An 18,580-nucleotide genomic window follows, 5' to 3' on the forward strand; every position below is an offset into this window, starting at 1 on the left:
AAAATTATAAAAAAAATGCAATAAATCATTAACGTTAGAAGCAGAATATTACATAATTAAAATATCTAAAAAATTAGAATTTGAATAATTAAACAAGGATGCAGGCCAATAAATAAAATTAAAATATCCATTATAATTGGACCACAAAGTTATGCATAATAATAAGTTAAAAGATACTGTTCCGGCGAGAAGGTGGATCGTGGGTTTGTATAAAAACTTTATTTTCTCGGCCATATAAAATCATTCATATTTGTTCAAATACATGTTATTCTGACGCAACAAGATTACATCGACGATCAGCTTCGAATTAATGAAAACCATCGATTCGCTAAATAATGTCCAAACCGTCTACGTCAATGTTAAAATATCCTTCTGTTAAAATTAAATATAATGTTTTTGGTACCGTAACAAACGCGACACTATCGCGAGTACCTTTGTTCAATGCAAAAGCGATCGTTTTTGCACAGTCCCGTACGTAATTACATTCAAGGGGGGGCGAAGAGTTTGCAGGAAAAAAGAAGCAAATACATTCTCGCTGCTATTCGCTAATTAATGTACGAAAAAAAATAAGAAATAAAAGAAAAAGTAAGCTATCGATAACGAAGTATTACAAAGTGAAAAAATAATTCTATGCGTATACCGTAATCTCGCGTAACGAGCGAAGAACATTCCACGGTTGAGAACGGGGGAATTGATTCGAAACGAACGATTCTTCGTTCCTGCTGACCCTTCGAATAGCGAAATCAGCGATACGATAAAAAATATAATATATCTCGTAAACATATATTATTATAACGCGCAACGTTTTCGCGACAGAAGAAATGCCATTGTTGGAATTACAAAATCCTTTTGAATCCTGTCTCCGATGATTACGAATATATCACATAATAATTATAAACGTATCACATATACATATATATATGTACATATTATTTCCTTTGTATATGTCGTGGAAAACACAAATACACGGCATCGGGTTTTTTTTATTTTCTTTCACCATAATCGTTTGCTTTTCCTTCGGGCGTACCAATGTAAACGAACATGAACGACTAGACGTACTTGCGATATTGTCACAAGTAATTTCTTACTTCCTCTCGAACGGTCACCCGAGAGCTCGTTAGAACGCGAACGGAACCGACGAAATGCACAAGAATCGATCGGGACCCATTCGTGCCCGCGAAACGAACATAAACGTTAAACGCACGCGGTTTTCTTACACAGAGATACATACGTAAAAACCTTGGAATACCTTCTACGTATATGATTACAACTTACGAATAATCTGCGCTCCGAATGCGCGGCGAAACTGCGAACGTACACGTGTTGAGAAACAAAAGTGATATTTCCTTACGCGCGTGTACTCGAGCTCGACGCGACGACGAACACAGATCGAGGAAAGAACACGTCGAGCGAATTTTATTCGCGGACAACGATCAAAAAATATTAAAAATCATTATTCATTATCAGCGTTCGTAATAGATCGCGAATTTCTATTCGTTATTCGCGAATAAAATTTACCCAAAACCCGAAGAACACTGATTCGTTTGAAGAAACTTACCCGAGATAAATAATACGTGTATCGATGGCCATGACTTACGTTGATCGATAAATTTTTTTTTATTTCAACCATTCGATCGGGAGCGTAATAAAACTTAGAAATGCAAAAATAAAGACTCAGGATCGCGAAAAGATCCATCCCTGAGGCTTAAGATATCGGTAACGACAGTGGGAAGAAAAAAAAAAAGAAAAAAAAAAGACGTAAGCGTTCCGGCGAATTCGGTGTTCGAGCGATCAATTGACTACGAATTGGAGTACCTCGCATAGCTTCAAAAAGGCCGGTTTTTAAAGTCGAAGAACTCGTCAAATAATTTTCCTTCATTTCTTTTTTTTTTTTTTTTTGTTATTTCTTTTTTGTTTTATTTTTGCTCGTTTTATTAATAACTATGAAACGATTCGTATGTACATCAATTGATTACGGCGATCGCAACGACGAGATGCGTGTCCCGTGGCTCGATTCGAACTCGAACAATATCATAGGTTGCTCCTATTGTTATTTTTGTACAAAATTCATTTGCGAATACATAAAAGCGCAGAGTATCGTCGTTTTCTCGCAAATGAAAGACCGTCTCGATTCGTTGCCCGACAACCATCGACAACACACAATGGCGCGTTAACAGCAACGTTGCGAGTGTTCCCTATATAGGTTAGAATAGCCCGAGCATGCACACGCGACCGTAACAGCAATTTGCGCCACTAACGTTTCGAAATGTTTCGAGACTATATAGGTTGCTCGTCTCAAGAGTAGATAACTGCGTAACTGATAAAATGTCCTGTATAATACTAATTACTAACTAGTTCAATTTGCCTATATTTCTTGCGCAAGTTGCTTACAGGGTCTTTGAACAGAACAGGGTCGAGCCTCATATTTGATCGCAACAACGGCATGTAACCGAAAACGGCCACGAACGTATTCATGCACGTCTGCCGTTGAATAAAGTGATCTGGATCGTTCCAAGGGGATCTGAAAATTATTGTCGAGCACAGACGTTAAATAATCGAGCACCGGTGGCCCGCGAACAAAATACTCCGCTACGCAGGTATGGCGTTTCTAAGGATGTAGGTAATAGGGCGATTCCAGTCGGTAAGATAGAGGCATTTATGGTCGAAGACAGGTTGAGTGAAAATTTGGTCGTATTAGTGAAGAATAAAAAGGTATTAGTTGCTACTGATAGCACTTGCCATAACTCGATACCGGACAAACATTTCGATATAATTTTGATCGCGATAGCGTTGCAAGAAAATTTTACAAGCTCTTGTAAACCGATATTCACGCAGATAAAGCCACGGGGAAAAACTAGTAGTAGAATGGCTATAATAGTTATCGATACATTATTTCGTCTCTCGAATACTTTCAAATATTGGTAAGAAACTGTTTCAATTTTGTAAAATTCGAATAGAACGACTCACCATATTGTCGTGGCGCTGTAGCGCATTTGGAACGTTGTCGAAATCGTGTATAACAACTTACGAAAGAAATCACTGTATTATAATATGTACACTACTCAATGTAACAATTAATAACCATCGATTATCACGCACGTATCGCGGAAAATTCAAAGAACTGAAAATCGTATAATTACTGATAAAGTTTTGGCGGGATATGAACGTCGACGACATCAGTTCGATCTACTAGCGGAGAGTTCTGGTATTAACGGACAAACTGAATTTCGATTATCGAAATAACGATATCAATTTAGATCTCGATTCGGTTAATCGTGAGCATCGTGAAATATTGCAAAATGGTGATTGTGAATAATTCATAAGTGACGTTTCTTTTTATTAATTTTGAACAAGTTATTTGATAATTTTGTAACAAATGTGAGAAAAATGTGTGACCAAGTTGCCGACGACGCGAAATATCGCATTATCGAAGAGGGCAAAGAAAATCGTACGATCGTCTAGGAGAAAATGGCGGTGGGCGCCAAAAATCGTTCGAAGGATATATACCTGCGTAGACTCAAATAAAGGTAAGCAGACACATACCTGATTCCAGCCACTGTAGTATCTTTATACAATTTCCGTTGCGTCACTTTAATAGGTGGTCTTCGAGTGACGTGACTTACTAAAAAATTCATAAGTATGTCTTCGCAATTTTGCGACTGTTCAACAGTCTTATGAAGTGTCGAGCTTAGTAATTCGGTGTACAACGTATTATAATAACGATGATAAAAGGCGGCACCAGTTAGAATTATACTATAATCATTTGTCCATTTGCTTGTGTAGCCCCACGAACGCTTTAAACATTTATGAAATACGTAAATAGTAAATAAACGAGGATAAATGTTCGAGGAAAAAATAGGTTTGAAAATCCACTTACTTTAGAATCGTCCCAATAATGCGATCTTGCTGGGTAGCCAACTATTCGATCAGGAAACGATCGCCAAACCGTAAAGGCGAAATCAATTTCGTCGGTATTGAGCGTGGCATCTTCGTCTAGCGATAATATGGCACTAGTTTTGATTAACGGATGAGGATAGAAACGTTGGGATATACCGTCGACCGTAACGACGTGTATTGACGCTTTGATCCCTTGCCAACGTGGCCTTCTTGGTAATGGAATATCTGAATTCCACATTAGAATAATCTGAAACGCAACGTCGTACTTATCATCTATCCGCGATGGCCATAAAAAATGAAAAAAGACAAAGCTGTTATTATCTTACCTTATCTAGGTATTTACTTTTTGCGACGCTTTTAAGCAGACGATAAAGAACTGCAGTAGATCCCAACTGCGAATAGATGATGGCAGTGAAGGTATTACCTGGATTACTATTTGAAAAAGGAAGTTCTTGTTGACTATCAGCAAATTGCGGTAATATCGCTAATGCTCCAGGACTAGTATTCCAGACAAGTTTCTCCCTAGTACCTTCCCATGGTAAACGCTCCCGAATATTCTAAAAGTTTAATATCGAAACTTAGAAAATGGCGGCGACAGAAATTTCCTATCTAGTTCATCGCTTTAAGCAATTACCTCGAATACTGTAAATACGATTTTTTCTATCGAGGAAAAGTATCGTTCCCAAAGGAATTGCGTCTGCTGCCGTAATTTAAGTATCTGTACATTGGACACAGACCGCACTATGTCTGGAATCTGAAAGAATGAAGTTTAATTATATTAAAATTTTATTTTTTATTTTAAAAAGATATAAATTAGTATCAATTACTTGAAGTAACAGTCTTTCGTCAGAAAATATAACGGCTTGTGTCCAATCGATACGTTCATGGAAAGGAAGTGCCCAGCCATTGCTTAGAATAACTGGAATGCATCCAGCCCTTAAAGCTTCTAAAAAACGAAAACTACCAAGTCTTCTTCCTCGTGGTACGAGACAAAAGGTAGAATTCATTAATAAAATTTCATAATCGTACCTGAAGTAACACATCATACATTAAGTTCTACATCTTGACTGAAAAAAAGTATTATATCCGAAAAACTCATACTAACATATCATATTCCTGATTATCCTGTTGACAGTGTTCGTCTTGTAATTCTCTCCATGCTTTACCATGACGACAAGTTGTGACAAACACCAAGTCTTTGCCGTTATGTAAATGATAGAGAGCATTTCTAGTCTCAGAACCTATGCCATGGACGTATCTTTTACCCTTGAAAGCTGCGACGTATTTTTTATTATTAGGAAAGTTATTTTCTATAGCTTGGCCTGGTTCTCCGCCGCGTTCTGCATGTTGTTTCCCAAATAATGGTATAGATATATCAAAGTTTGGTCTATGCCTGAAGACAGACATGCTAGCTTTCGCGAGCATAGCATATCCTAAATCAAAGGCTAATGACTCTTCTGCATAATCAGGCCATGTTCCAGAATACAAATTAAATATTAAATGATTTCTTCCGTTGTTCCAATATGGTAAACGCATTAATTTTGCAGGAAGATTATGCACAAATTCTGTTGACAATGGATCCCTATCCAATGTGTCCAAAGCTAATACAAATATACATGCTCGAGTTGGATCTGAAGTATAATATCTTGATTCCGTAATAACATTTAATATTTTTTGGTATAGTGGGCTTATCACATCTTCAACTGGGTAAACATACACTGTGAAACCTTGCTTGCATCTGGTAAAGTCAAAACAAGTCTCCATACGGCATTGTTTTGTACGTTGAGACATAAGGGAGTTTCCATTTGATGTCCTTAAATCCTTGTCATAGAATTCCTCGTTTAGACTTAAATATGAAGGCAATCGCTCGTAAGGCAACTGAGATCTGCCTGGCCACTTTTCACTTTTTAATCGGTAACCACCAAAGTAACAGTAACCAAGAAATGCGCACGTTACAAATAATAATAAATAGCGCTTCTTGGCTTGCATTCTTAATGCAGTCAGGTTATACACAAATATACATTAAATTTAGACATTATTTCTCACACTTAGAACAGATGCATTTAATCATAAATGCATGGTAATCAAGTTCTTATTTGTTCGATTTTATTTGTAGATATATAAATCAAAAATTATTCTAAAATGGAATTAATTTCATTCCTAAAGTTTGCTGGAACAAAATAAACACATGTAACAAATATTTGATATATATTACTAATACGAGGTTTGGCAACTACACAACTTTGTAATCTATCACCACTAAAAAAAAAATTGTCACTTCTATCGCTATTATGTTTATATATACTGTTTACGTTACTTATCTTTAGAAGGACTATCGAAACCAGAAAAATGAAATGTGTGTTTAGTTACCTTTGAATTCGAAATATTCGATATTCGATATTCACTATCAACAGGAACGTTTTAAGAGGTCTGATCATTATAAAATACATGGCAAAAGACGTGCTACATTCGCAGAAACTTCACCTCTATATTTCTATTTATACAATTACATTATCATTTACAAAATGTCGAATCTAAATGACAGATTGTAAACGGTCGATGGACGCCTGTCGTGAGTTAACCTATACGTGAATTATCACGGACGTTGCACAAGAAAAGCGACAACGTCGAACATATCGAAGTCGAAGTTCGATGAAACGACATCGAACGATGGTTCATACTTATTTAGGACAATTTATTTTCCTTGTTAGAACGTCACAGTAAAGGGGCTTTTTTTATTTAGGTTAGTTCTGACGTACATCCAATTCGAAGAATTCGCCGGCGTTATTGCGCCCGTAGGCATTTTCGGTCGGCGTCACCACACACGCGTGACATCGATCGGTAAACGCCTCCAAGTGCAAAATCATTGCACGCAGCGCATTAAATAATTGGTTTAAAAAGCAACGCGAGTTATGCAATGACGTTGGAACGATTAGACTGGCAAATCGCTTATTGGTTCCTTCACGCGGAGGTCTCGAGAGATGTTTGACTCGTTGCACTGGTGTGCGTATGTGTGCTGGAGCACCGTCGCTATACTTGTGCAAATCTAAACAAAACTACCGATCAAGGTTATCACGCTACCTAGCGGTCGACCAATAAAGCTTTCGAGCCGTTTCTCCCGCTTCGATTAAATTTATTAAAAGCACGCATTCTTTTTTATTGCAAATCAATACTCTATCAAGGAGCGTAGCTTATCGCAAAGCTTACGCGATGCCAGTAAAAACTAAGCGCAATTACATTGCGCGTGGGCTTCCTTAAAATTAAAATGATCAAACTAACGGTAGTTTTTGCAATGGAGATACTATAGTGATACGTGGGCGTACTTTTAGTAATGAGAAACTTACCTAGAGTTACACTATTATCAAAGAGAATACTGATGGGCGGAATTCGCTCATTGGAGCCATGATATTTTTACAGGACAACTTTTTTAACAATTTAAAAATTCGCGAACTAGTCACAGCACTGATTGTTTAATTAATATGTTAACTGTTCGAGTATTAAGCAGCGCGATTACGCTGCTGCCATTCTTCGATAAAAAGCAGGAGAAGCGCTATCGCGTCACGTTGCGCTATTTGACATGGCTTTCGAAATTATCTCTGCGTCCGAAACGATTAAATATTGAATTAATGCGATAAATAGATATTGTCCAATTCTGAACAACCTTTCAATATTAGCTTCTTGAGATTCACTACGTAGGCATCGCGTGGAACTTGGGAGAAATTCGACGACACTTCTGCTTCGTCTGTGAAACTTAATATTTCCCCGCGTTTTGATACACCTTGCTTCGCGAGAACGCTCTCTGCACCACATTACTCACTCGAGCAACTTCTCGAACTGTTTTCACGGAAAATATTATTCAACTGCCACACGGGATTGCACTGCTTTACCTTGATCGTTGATCTATCGACAGTTTTTCTAAGTCTGTTGTTACTATACACTTTCTACAGATAAACATTTTTTAGCATCGAATTGCACGCATCCACGACTGATATTGCACAATCTCTCAGAAACGCAAATGTGTGCGATTAATCGCATGAATATTTATAGTATCGTGTCACGAACTCCTCTGGCTGTTTTCAATGACTCAATAATGTAAACGCATTTTTTGCATCGTCAAGATAATGTCGCACACGAGGACTCGTTTTATAATATCGCTTTATTGACTGCAGTTATTTTTCAATACAAAGATGTGTTATTAGTAAATAAGGTCATCTTCTTTTTCAGGACGTTTCGTTAAATGTAATTATACAGCACTGAATACACGTAAATAAAAGGCTACAGTAGCTTTTACAAATGTAGATTTACCTCTATTATACGAAGATTTTTTTCGTACTTCATTTGCAAACTAAATCATACAGGGCACTTATGATTATTAGGTCAGATTCTGACTTTGCTCCAATTGTTAGCAAAGAGAAAAATTTTATGTTCTGTCATGGGTATTGATTTGCTCAAATTTGGGCATTGAACAGTTAAATAATTTGATAAAAAATCAGAAAACATATACGAAAATTGGGGGAATATTAGAGTACATACAATAATAGGAAAAAAAAAAACAAAAATACATCTGTAGGGTTATAGTTCATAGGTATCAAATGAATAATCAAATTAAACATATGCAAAAAATAAATTTAATAGAACAATAATATTTACACTTTCTTTTCAAGCACAAAACAATCTGAAGTTTTACTGTTTAGTTTTTCATTGGAGTCTTTATTTACTTCTGATTCACCATCATAAATTTTAAGAGTAGTGTTTGAATCTTGTTTTGTACGTTTAATTCTGGTGTCAGGTTTAAAAATTAATTTTTCTCCCCTTACTACTGGTAGGTCTCTTATCTGTGATAAATATTCTACTGCCATTTGTATAGTTTCCAATTTTACCATTGCACCCCTAAAGACGATTCAAATGTTTATATTACTCTGTAAGAAAAATGTTCAAATAGCAAGACACAATTAAACAATAAGTACCTATAATTTTGTGAATATGGTTTCAACATTTTGGCAGTCACACATCCTGGAATAGCTTCTTTCAATTCTTGAAGTTTGGTTCCACATTTAATGTTGGACACAAAGAGCCTGTCATAACAAATTTCGTCGTCAATGGATCTAGAAATCGACAACGAAAATACGATCAATACTTACGTCCTTGTTACTTTATCATCTTCTTTTACAGGAGGCAAAACGACCTTTTTTTTCGCTAAATTTTGCGTGGGTGTTTTTGATTTCGTAATCGCAGATGCAATAACTACGCGTTTCCCATTTATCAGCGTGTTTTTCGCAGCTTTCAAATTTTTCATTTTTTCCTCGACATCGGCAAATATCACGTAGCAATATTTGCTAGCCTGTCGCGTGAGGTTCACTTTGAAGTCACCGGTAAATAATTTCGCCACGTCCTTCTCGTCCCGTATTACGTGCGGTAAATGAACATACAAGGCTCGTTTCTTTTCACGCATTCGTTCACGAAAGCCCTTCGCGCGACGCATTTTCCAGCCGTTACCTTAGTTTCCCCTTTACACGCGTTACGCTTCAGCTTTTAATTAAATCGAGCATGTTTACATCGCATTGAGCCACGTTGACGCAGTTTTAGGTTATATTTACGTTCGACGAGCGTTTAAAAAGATACGGAAATACAAGACGCGTGCACCTTCGCACACGACCGGACGAGTCTATAGTTTTCTATGAACGAGTACTGAATGAAACACACCGATTGGTCGTTACCAACGAAGAAAGGTCAAAGAGGACAAATATTACGAACGCTCGCATACCGTGGTCGAAAGAACGATTTAACCAATTGTCGTGCGATCCTTTTGGTACGAAAAATGACGATTGGTTTGTAGCTTGTTTCGTCGGGGATGCGCGTGGCGTACCGGGGCGACATCTGGTCGGTGTCGCGAACTTGGCGAAAACGTTTCTCTCTTAAGAAGTCACAGATGGCCGTCTGAAATCAACAACCGGTGCACCGAGCGAGCGAAGTGACGCGGTTATGTACGCAAAACAATCGCGTCGAACGCGGAGAACATTTTGAAACATGTAAGGAGCCGTTTTCGCGGGTGCAGTCGCCGTTGAATTTTACGTTTATTTTTGTTCTACGGCAAGCAGTGAAAAGCGAAAACGTCGTTACGATCCCGTCGTTCCGTTTACGAATCAGGTTTTATCGTCGGTGACGTACGGTTTTACGGAACACCGAGGCCAAACACAAATCGACGCACGAGGATGAGCGCGAACAATGTACAGGCACTCTTCGCGTGTTCCAGATGTTTTTCGAGGCATCCGTTCGAGGAGCTTTCCCCAGGACAGCAGTTGTGCAAGGTAACGTTATCACGGATTTTCGCGTGATTCCCCTCCGAATTCTGCTCCGCGCTACGACCGATTCTTTTCGAGCGTCACTTTTCACGTTTACGAGACAGAAGGCTAATAATAGAACATTCAATTCAAACGCGCGTTTCACGCACCGACACCACGACGAGTCTCTAAACGAATCAGTTGTTTATAAGATCTATCATCACGTACGAACACACGATCCTTTCACGATCAAACTTCCAGAATTGGTTGTGCACGATGTTTGTTTCGACGAGAGAGATAAGTATCCTTTCAGAAGGTTTTGTTTGGAATTTTTGATACACACGAGTTTTCTTTCAAGTCGCAACGAACAACTTCTTACACTGTTGTGCATTTTATGCGATAGCACGAGTAATGTGTGGATATAGAAATTGGTTAAATGTTAAAACGTGTACGTCACAAATTTTTATAATTGTTTACGATTTTTTTCCCCCTCACAAACTTTTACCACATTGTGTTGCTTATTTAGGAGTGCAGAGGTGCATTCCCTGTGGTGAAATGTACGTATTGTAGGTCAGAATTCCAGCAAACAATGTAAGCACCCCACTAAATAATGCTTTATATTACGATTTCCTCCTTACATTTAAGCAGAATAATTATGGTTTCTATTTTGCAGAAAGGGTAATACTAGTACGATATGTAAAAAGTGTGAGCAGAATGTGAAGTCCTATGGTAAGCCGTCAGCCTGTGAGTATTGCAATACCATAGCTGCGTTTATTGGTAGCAAGTGTCAACGATGTACAAATTCGGAGAAACGTTATGGACCACCAGTCACTTGCGAACAATGCAAACAGAAGTGTGCCTTTGACAGACAAGACGAAGACAAAAAGGTAATACTCTACGCGATAAGTTGCTACTCGATCGTACCGTTTAATGCTAATCGATCTGTTGATGTTTCGGTTGAAGGTCGATGGAAAATTATTATGTTGGCTGTGTACGCTGTCCTACAAACGAGCATTGGCGAAAACGAAACAGTCAGACGCTGAGAGGAGGGCGCATTTGAAACTGGCGCAACAACGGGCGGCGAAACACAAAGAACAAAAGTAATTATACAAATACATAATGACACAAGGTAACTTTGTGCTCAGTAGTCTTAATTGTATTCATCATTATTTCAGTATCTCTTCCATGTAAGACGTTCGGGTAAAGTTTAACGCGCATTACTCATACGCGAATGTCGCGTTCATACTGTACGCTTTCTTTCAGATTAAAAGGTCACAATAAAAGACCGCACAGAGTGGACGTTACGAAATTACCGCCACAGTCGGAAGGTCCGGAGACGAATGGCCCTGCTCCAGTGAAAGCGGCAAGGATGGTTGGCGTGCACGATCCGCACGATCCAAATAGTTCGGATCATGTGGTGGCGGTTACGCAACTTAAAGAGAAAATAGCCCACCTTCAAAAACAGATCACGATTAAGGATGGGCAATTACTTGCTAAGGATAGACAGGTAAGCTGCTCGTCGCTTTGCAAAACATCACCAAATTCGACCGGCGATGATTCAGACTGTGAGTCGCGCAAGATCTTATAGGTTAGAATGGAAGTGAAAGAATGTTGGCGTCCATTGGGAATAGTCTTGCGATAATCGGTAGCGTCGACGATTCAGGTATGACCGTTTCTGTTCGCAGATTACAGAACTGAAGGCGAAAAACTTCACGTCGGAAGCGGAACTGCGCAACAAAATGAAAACAACGGAGAAGGAGTACGAAAATAAGGTATCGACTATGCAACTCAAGATCTCCACATTATTAAAAGAAGTTGCTTCATTGTCGAAGAGTTCCAGACGGGGCGACAGACTGGCTGCCACGAAAACGGAAGCTGGGACCAACAGCGGAAGCGGAACAGACAGTCCTGTACCTTGATAAGGTAGGACAATTCACAACTTAATTATTCTACATCCATTAACGTCCGAACGAGAATATTTTACATTTACGTTTTAATCCGTCGACACGACATATCTTAAAATAATAAATCGTTGTATCATTGATTATATTTAGCGTTTGGAATGGTGGCTTATTTGTGATTCAGTGTTCTTGGCTTCTTAACGTTTCGTTTCCGTTAAGGGCCAATCACGTTACGAGAAAGGATTCCATATATTTTATTTTTTTTTTTTGTGTTTTTCGTTGTGATTTATCGTTCTCCAAGTATGCGTGCAAGAATGTATTATTTTCGCTACCTCGTTCATATATTTTCATACAAAGACATACATCTATTCGGAGCCGATTTCACGACATCGACAGCGGAGAATCGAGTTTTCGTTCGCCCTCGCGTTACGACTAAAATTGTGCGCTCGAAAGGAATTGATAACAACGTAAACGTTAATCTTTCCTATTCCGGGATTACTGTTATCGCGAACGTGTCCTATCCAACAGCTTTTTACTTTGCCCTTATCGTTTGGATACGAAATCTGCCGTGTTCTTATCGGTCACGTTGCGTTTGGCGTACGTTCGCATCGCGAGCTCCGAGTAATGTCGTTTCAAATATAAGAAAATGGAACGTGTAATGTTTCCGGGAGATGAAAGACTTTTCTTGAAATTGTTTTCAGGGACTTGGTTAGCTGTGACAACACACACGAATGTCCATACCCGCATAAATCATGTGGTACATTACGTATAGCTAATTGTTTCCATTAACAAGGCAAAATCTGTATTATTTTTCTAATTAATATAGGAATGTATATTATCCTCAGCGTGTGTACACGGGGATGACGATGCAAGTGGCAGTGTTACTTTCGTAAGTTAGGTAGCTTTTCCCCCTAAAGCCCGTTTCGCTCCGTGACAACAACCCACAAAAAACGCGGAACGCGAACATTTTGCGATCCGATGACGCCGTGACAGAGTATGTTCTGTGACTATGAAGAAGCTACGTGTAATCGTTTTAATTATAAAATAAGAAATTGGACAGGCATTCGGTCTGACGAAACAAGTGATTTAAACAAAAAATGAAAACGACAAAAAAAAAATAAAACAAAATAATAAGAACGAAAACAAAATAAAGAAATGACACGAAAAAAAAAAAACTTTTACGATTACGAACGTTGATGTTTGCGTGAAACGAACAGAGTTATATGTGCAGACACGCGTAACACAAACAATACACACACTATGTTAATTGAGCAATAGTGCTGCTGTAACATTTTTTTCCTATTTATAAACGATGAAGATGTAAACGACGATGAACCAGGATATGGTGACTGTAGATCAATTTACAATAAAAGGATGAAAACGATATACCTCGCCTTATGAGTTGAAACATATCCTTGGACTTCCTTCCTGATAGGAGGATCCGTCTTTCGCGTTTGTTTTCAATCAGGGTTGGGACTGCTTGTCTGATTCGAATATTTTTTGCATTGGTCAACTATCTCGACGATCATAATATTTATAGATCTTCGACGTTAGTTTTCTCTCGGTTATCACTGGCATAATAATCAAATAGATTGCATAAAAATTTTAATGGGGGATTCTAGAGACCAGAATAAGACGAAAATCAAGAATACCAATTTGTTGATGGAGGCTTCGTTAAAAAGTTATTAACAATTAAATTCAAAAATTTCAAATCGTTCTGGAAAAATTATTTTCGGTTACGGGGGTCAATTACAATTATTTTTGGTCATTACACATACTCCCGAATTCCTATTCGTTTTCTAGAAAAAAATTCGAGAAGGTGTGACATTTTTCTACGGGGAAAAAAAGATTTCAAATCGTTTTGGAAAAATTATTTTCGGTTGCGGGGGTCAATTACAATAATTTTTGGTGAATAGACATACCCCCGAAATCGTAACCACTTTCTAGAAAAAAATTCGAGAAGGCGTGAAATTTCTCGCCGGAAAAAAAAATTTCAAATCGTTTTAAAAAAATTATTCTCGGTTGCGGTGGTCAATTACAATCATTTTTGGTGAATAGACATACCCCCGAAATTCTACCCATTTTCTAGAAAAAAATTCGAGAAGGTGTGAAATTTTTCGACGGACAAAAAAAATTTCAAATCGTTCTGGAAAAATTATTTTCGTTTGCGGGGTCAATTATAATCATTTTTGGTTATTACACATACCCCCGAATTCCTACCCGTTTTCTAGAAAAAAATTCGAGAAGGTGTGAAATTTTTCGACGGAAAAAAAAGATTTCAAATTGTTTTGGAAAAATTATTCTCGGTTGCGGGGGTAAATTACAATCATTTTTGGTCATTACACATGCCCCCGAATTCCTACTCGTTTTCTAGAAAAAAATTCGAGAAGGTGTGAAATTTTTCGACGGAATAGAAATTTCAAATTGTTTTGAAAAAATTATTTTCGGTTGCGTGGGTCAATTACAATAATTTTTGGTGATTAGACATAGCCCTGAAATCTTGCGCATTTTCGAGAAAAAGATTCAGTATGAGCGGAACTTTAATGGTTAATAACTTTTTAACAAAGCCTCCATCAACAAATTGGTATTCTTGATTTTCGTCTTATTTTGGCCTCTAGAATCCTCCATTAAAATTTTCCCCAAGGGTGGCCGAACGTAATGAAATTTAGTATTTTTTTCCCCACGTATGTACGTCATTTTTTTAGTTTTGTAATTTAAAATCAATTATTACCGAGGAAACGTAGACTTTTCGCAGTAGTATTCGCTACGTTATGAGAATGGTTTGAAAAACGAAGTCGTAATAATACACCAAGGTCAGTCCTCTCGTATGATAGCGTAAGCAATGTGTCATACAGGAATCGAGTTGAACATTTCCAACGACACGATCTCGATAAAAAAACATTTTGATAAATCGTTGCAATTGAGATTTCGCGAAATTAAAGATATCAAGACGAGGAAGATTGTAGTCCCCTTAAAACTGGTTAAAAAATTTAATATACTCTATACTTAAATATTGTAGCAATGGTATTTGAAAATTCAGATATTCGAGGTATATCCGTAGTGTTCCAATGCCTCTAAAATATTCGAATATTAATAAATACGAATAGTCCCGGCTCTACTTCGGATTTCTTTAACGCGTGTAACCGCGTCTTACGTCTAAGGGGCAGGTGCGAATGATAGGTAGTGATATGTGCAATATAAATATCCAACAGCCATATATTTATTCTTTATTTTAAGAAACAAATGCTAATTGAGCATTACCTATTCAATAATTGTAATGATAATAAATGCGTAACAATTTTACTATATACGAAGTGTAAGGATAATTAACATTTAATTTATAGTCGTTTAAATACGTTACGAGCGCTTACACGCGTGTACAGTACAGAGTTGGAGTTATCGTTTAATTATTACGAGATGGTAAGAACTAAATATTGCTTGTTGTTTTGTTGTCGAGGCGGTTTAGTCGCTTTGTTTCCTTTCGATCATATCTACTTTCAGCGGTATTTACACGATCTTCTCGGTATTCTCCTTTTCCATTTCTCTACACCGTTTTCACGTCTTGTTCGTAATGCTTCAAAATTCATTATTTTTTTTTCTTTATTCATTTTTTATTTTTCGCAGTTTAAATCTTACAAGCTAGGTTCAAACTCTCTCCCGTTTACGCTCGTACATGCACACACACACACACACACGCTCTCTCTCTCTCTCTCTCTTTCTCTCTCTGTCTCCCCACTGTTCGTCTCATTATTTATAATAGTGCGTTTATTGCAGGCAAGGTAGGGAATCGAGGCAATATACGGAATGACATTCGACGAAACGTCACTGGAAACCATCGCCCGCGATTCGAGATTGCACTTCGAGCGTAATAAAAAAATATATATACTTGTGACATCGATCCGTTCGTCGTTAACGCTTCTGCGAACGGGGTATATCCGGTCGTCGGGACGCACCAGGCATCTTCTAGAACAGTGTTCCCCGAAGGTATCACGAACGAACCACATAAACCAGCTATGTCGATAGATCTTTACCGTCTTTGGCTCACGGCGTTGGTTGGAAGACCGTTTCGTCCTTTATCGCTCGTGGCGTTCTTAATCACAATTATAGTAACAACGTTAAAAACTATGAGAAATAAAAATTCAACAGATTGCACGATGAAGCTTCGCGTATTTTTAAGAAACTGGCGTCTCGCGATCGAGGCAGTCCACGATGTTCCCCGCATTGGTGGTTTACATTTGTCGATTTTGTTGTTTCGAGGAAGGCTGTTCTAGGACCCCCATCTGGGTCTTTCGTAGTCCAAAAAAAGTATCGTGCGTGACCCGAGTTCCCAAAACTCACGGTCGCGAAGGTCCGAAAAGTTCGACGATCGTCGATGCGCATCTGTGTTTATGTTCAACGGGTAGAAAAACGAATCTGTCGCGTGTCGTGTCGAACGAACGTAGAATTTCCACTGTTATTTCACGCAGGTCTCCGTTTCCAATGTCGTTTTTCGCGGCGTGGAGCGTTTATCGGTCGCCTCGTGTTCTCCGTCTCCTTCTCTCCACGATCTAAACGCGTTCAGTTTTCAGCGTCCCGCGCGTTTTATCCCGACTGGTCGCATACACGCGAAGTTACTTCCAAGCCTAGGCGTTCGGTAGAATGCCCGAGTCTTCCACGTTGCCTGTTAACGTATCGAAAATTCAGCGTGAAGGCCTTGCGAATCGTACCGTTTCTCTCCGTGACACTATTGCCCCTCTTCTTGCAACTAACTTCGGGACTCTGTTCGAAGTAACATAAATAGTGGTGTGCTATGTTGCAAGTATCCGTAACACGGACTCTGTGCAAGAAGCGAGGCATTACTGCGTTCTCTTCGTCTCTATCGCGCGGTACGTGGAATGAAATTAAAAAAAAAACCAAACACACGCAGACACACACGCGCGCGCGTACATTCTCTCTCTCTTTCTCTTTCTCGTGTTTAAAGCTGCCTTAAACTTACGACGCGGCGAAGTAACGTTTCCCGATAGAGAGATTCGAAAGCTGAAAAGGGGTGACGGCGAAACAACGGAAGAAACCAAACTTAAAAAAGAAAAAAAAAGAAAAACGACGTTCCATTAGAAATCTTACGACGAGCACCATGACATTTGCAGGAACCATTGAAGTTGTCGCGTTCCAAGCTAAACGAATAGACGACGGATGTGTGTTAAACGTGTTCGTGTTCGTGTTCTCGGTATTTGGAACCTTTCATCGTTTGAAATTCTGTTCTCTTTTTTGTTTTTTTTGTTTCTTTTTTTTCGAAATTGAGGCTTCGAGAAAGGAATCGTGCCTCTGCTCTGTCCGCCATGTTCGTTTCTTTCCTTCGTTTTGTTCCTGTTTATCCGGATCGTTCGCCCTTGGAATTCGTATCGCGATGCGCGCGTAGCTTCTTTAAAATTCTTCTCTTTTAGACGATCGACGATGATCGTATATCAGTCTGCGATACATCGTTTGCGTTCAAGTCGTTGTCGATCGGCGATTCGTTCGACGGTCACCGGTTTTCGAAGTAGAGCCGCGACCATTCGAGCAACGTAATATTTGGACGATCGAATGAAAATAGTACCGATTGTGGATAATTGGATGTTACGAGTATTGGAATAGTCCAGTCCTTCGTGGGACACTCGTTCGAATAATGGAGTAGAGAAACGTTTTCTTTTTTTTTTTTTCGAGTAGTCTCGGCCCCGTTTGGCGAATCGCCGGCCGACGATCGACCGTTTCGCGTCTAATGGTAGGCTGCGCTTTTTCAGTGACTTCGATTGTCGACGATTGCGGCACTTAAAACTTAATGGAAGTACGAAGAGCGACGAAATTACCACGAAACCGATGGAAGATACGAAATCGAACGAAAGTGGGGGAATCATTGTACGTGTCAGAGTTGGGCAGCAATCGATTACCCTCGCGATTACTTGTCCCAATCGATCAGATGGGAAAGTAATCGTGACGATCGTTGAAATCACATTTGCAATTTTACTCGATGGAAGATTACTCTTCCGTTTTCTTTTTCAATTTTTTGACTCTGTTGATTCAGTGGTAACGAGAAGTGTGGTTTCGCGATCGAGGGGAGCAACGTTCGGCCCAACGCCGGCACGCGGTGAAGATTCTGTTTAAAAAAGAATTTTTTACACCTCTCGTCGATTGTAGCGTTTCTCTAAAACGACCTTAGACCTAGAAAGATACCTTTCTTGTTACGTGCTAGCCGTTTACGTTGAATCGAAGCGTGATTTTCGAGTTCGAGGAAAGGCTCGGGCGGATCTTGTTTAAATTATACACGAAATACCCACGAGACCGGTGTGTTAAGAGTTTTCTTCGTTCTTTTTTTTCATTTTTATACTTTTTGACTAGATTTCGTTCTTCTCTCGTCCCCAGTTTACGATTCAGCGAATTCTCTTCACCCGTGAGGTGTGTTTATCCGTGTTTAGTGTGCGCTTTCGATTTGTTCCCGATTCGAGAATCGCGCCCGAGTCTTCGCCCCGTCGAATTATGCTCGAA

The 18,580-nt window shown here is 38.9% G+C and overlaps 3 protein-coding genes across 8 annotated transcripts in view; 1 reads left to right on the forward strand and 2 right to left on the reverse strand.

Moving 5' to 3' along the window:
- Positions 1 to 205: 205 nt before the first annotated feature.
- On the reverse strand, positions 206 to 7,873 carry LOC122404430 (exostosin-1). Of its 2 annotated transcripts, none has more exons than XM_043408380.1 (8): positions 7,242 to 7,873; positions 5,003 to 6,067; positions 4,725 to 4,926; positions 4,532 to 4,651; positions 4,224 to 4,454; positions 3,878 to 4,144; positions 3,544 to 3,794; positions 206 to 2,521 (listed from the first exon to the last, which is right to left on the reverse strand). In XM_043408380.1, the coding sequence occupies exons 2-8, from the start codon at positions 5,884 to 5,886 to the stop codon at positions 2,341 to 2,343; spliced, it is 2,136 nt and encodes a 711-aa protein (XP_043264315.1). In that variant the 5' UTR covers positions 5,887 to 6,067; positions 7,242 to 7,873; the 3' UTR covers positions 206 to 2,340. The 2 variants fall into 2 exon arrangements, with proteins under 2 accessions (XP_043264315.1, XP_043264314.1); XM_043408379.1 differs by having other exon boundaries at positions 6,268 to 7,873.
- Positions 7,874 to 8,543: 670 nt separating this feature from the next.
- Positions 8,544 to 9,583, reverse strand: LOC122400574. The gene is made up of 3 exons (XM_043402097.1): positions 9,039 to 9,583; positions 8,865 to 8,972; positions 8,544 to 8,787 (listed from the first exon to the last, which is right to left on the reverse strand). Exons 1-3 carry the CDS (start codon positions 9,377 to 9,379, stop codon positions 8,544 to 8,546), a joined length of 693 nt encoding a protein of 230 aa, XP_043258032.1. The 5' UTR covers positions 9,380 to 9,583.
- Positions 9,584 to 9,810: 227 nt separating this feature from the next.
- LOC122398925 (protein FAM76A) overlaps positions 9,811 to 18,580 on the forward strand; it is an 89,951-nt gene continuing 81,181 nt past the window's right edge. Inside the window, exons 1-7 of one of the 5 annotated variants that reach the window (XM_043399193.1) lie at positions 9,813 to 10,205; positions 10,705 to 10,769; positions 10,852 to 11,065; positions 11,142 to 11,278; positions 11,442 to 11,685; positions 11,864 to 12,101; positions 12,781 to 12,957. In XM_043399193.1, coding sequence (XP_043255128.1) covers positions 10,110 to 10,205; positions 10,705 to 10,769; positions 10,852 to 11,065; positions 11,142 to 11,278; positions 11,442 to 11,685; positions 11,864 to 12,097 — 990 coding nt within the window. In that variant the 5' untranslated portion in view covers positions 9,813 to 10,109 and the 3' untranslated portion in view covers positions 12,098 to 12,101; positions 12,781 to 12,957. Of the gene's footprint in view, positions 10,206 to 10,475; positions 10,627 to 10,704; positions 10,770 to 10,851; positions 11,066 to 11,141; positions 11,279 to 11,441; positions 11,686 to 11,863; positions 12,102 to 12,780; positions 12,958 to 18,580 lie in introns of those variants that run through there. The other 4 variants (XR_006259230.1, XR_006259231.1, XR_006259229.1 and 1 more) reach the window with 4 other exon arrangements.

The sequence above is a fragment of the Colletes gigas genome, unplaced genomic scaffold, assembly GCF_013123115.1.
Source record: "Colletes gigas isolate AHSC1104 unplaced genomic scaffold, ASM1312311v1 Colletes_gigas_Sc00002, whole genome shotgun sequence".
Taxonomy (NCBI): Eukaryota; Metazoa; Arthropoda; class Insecta; order Hymenoptera; family Colletidae; genus Colletes; species Colletes gigas.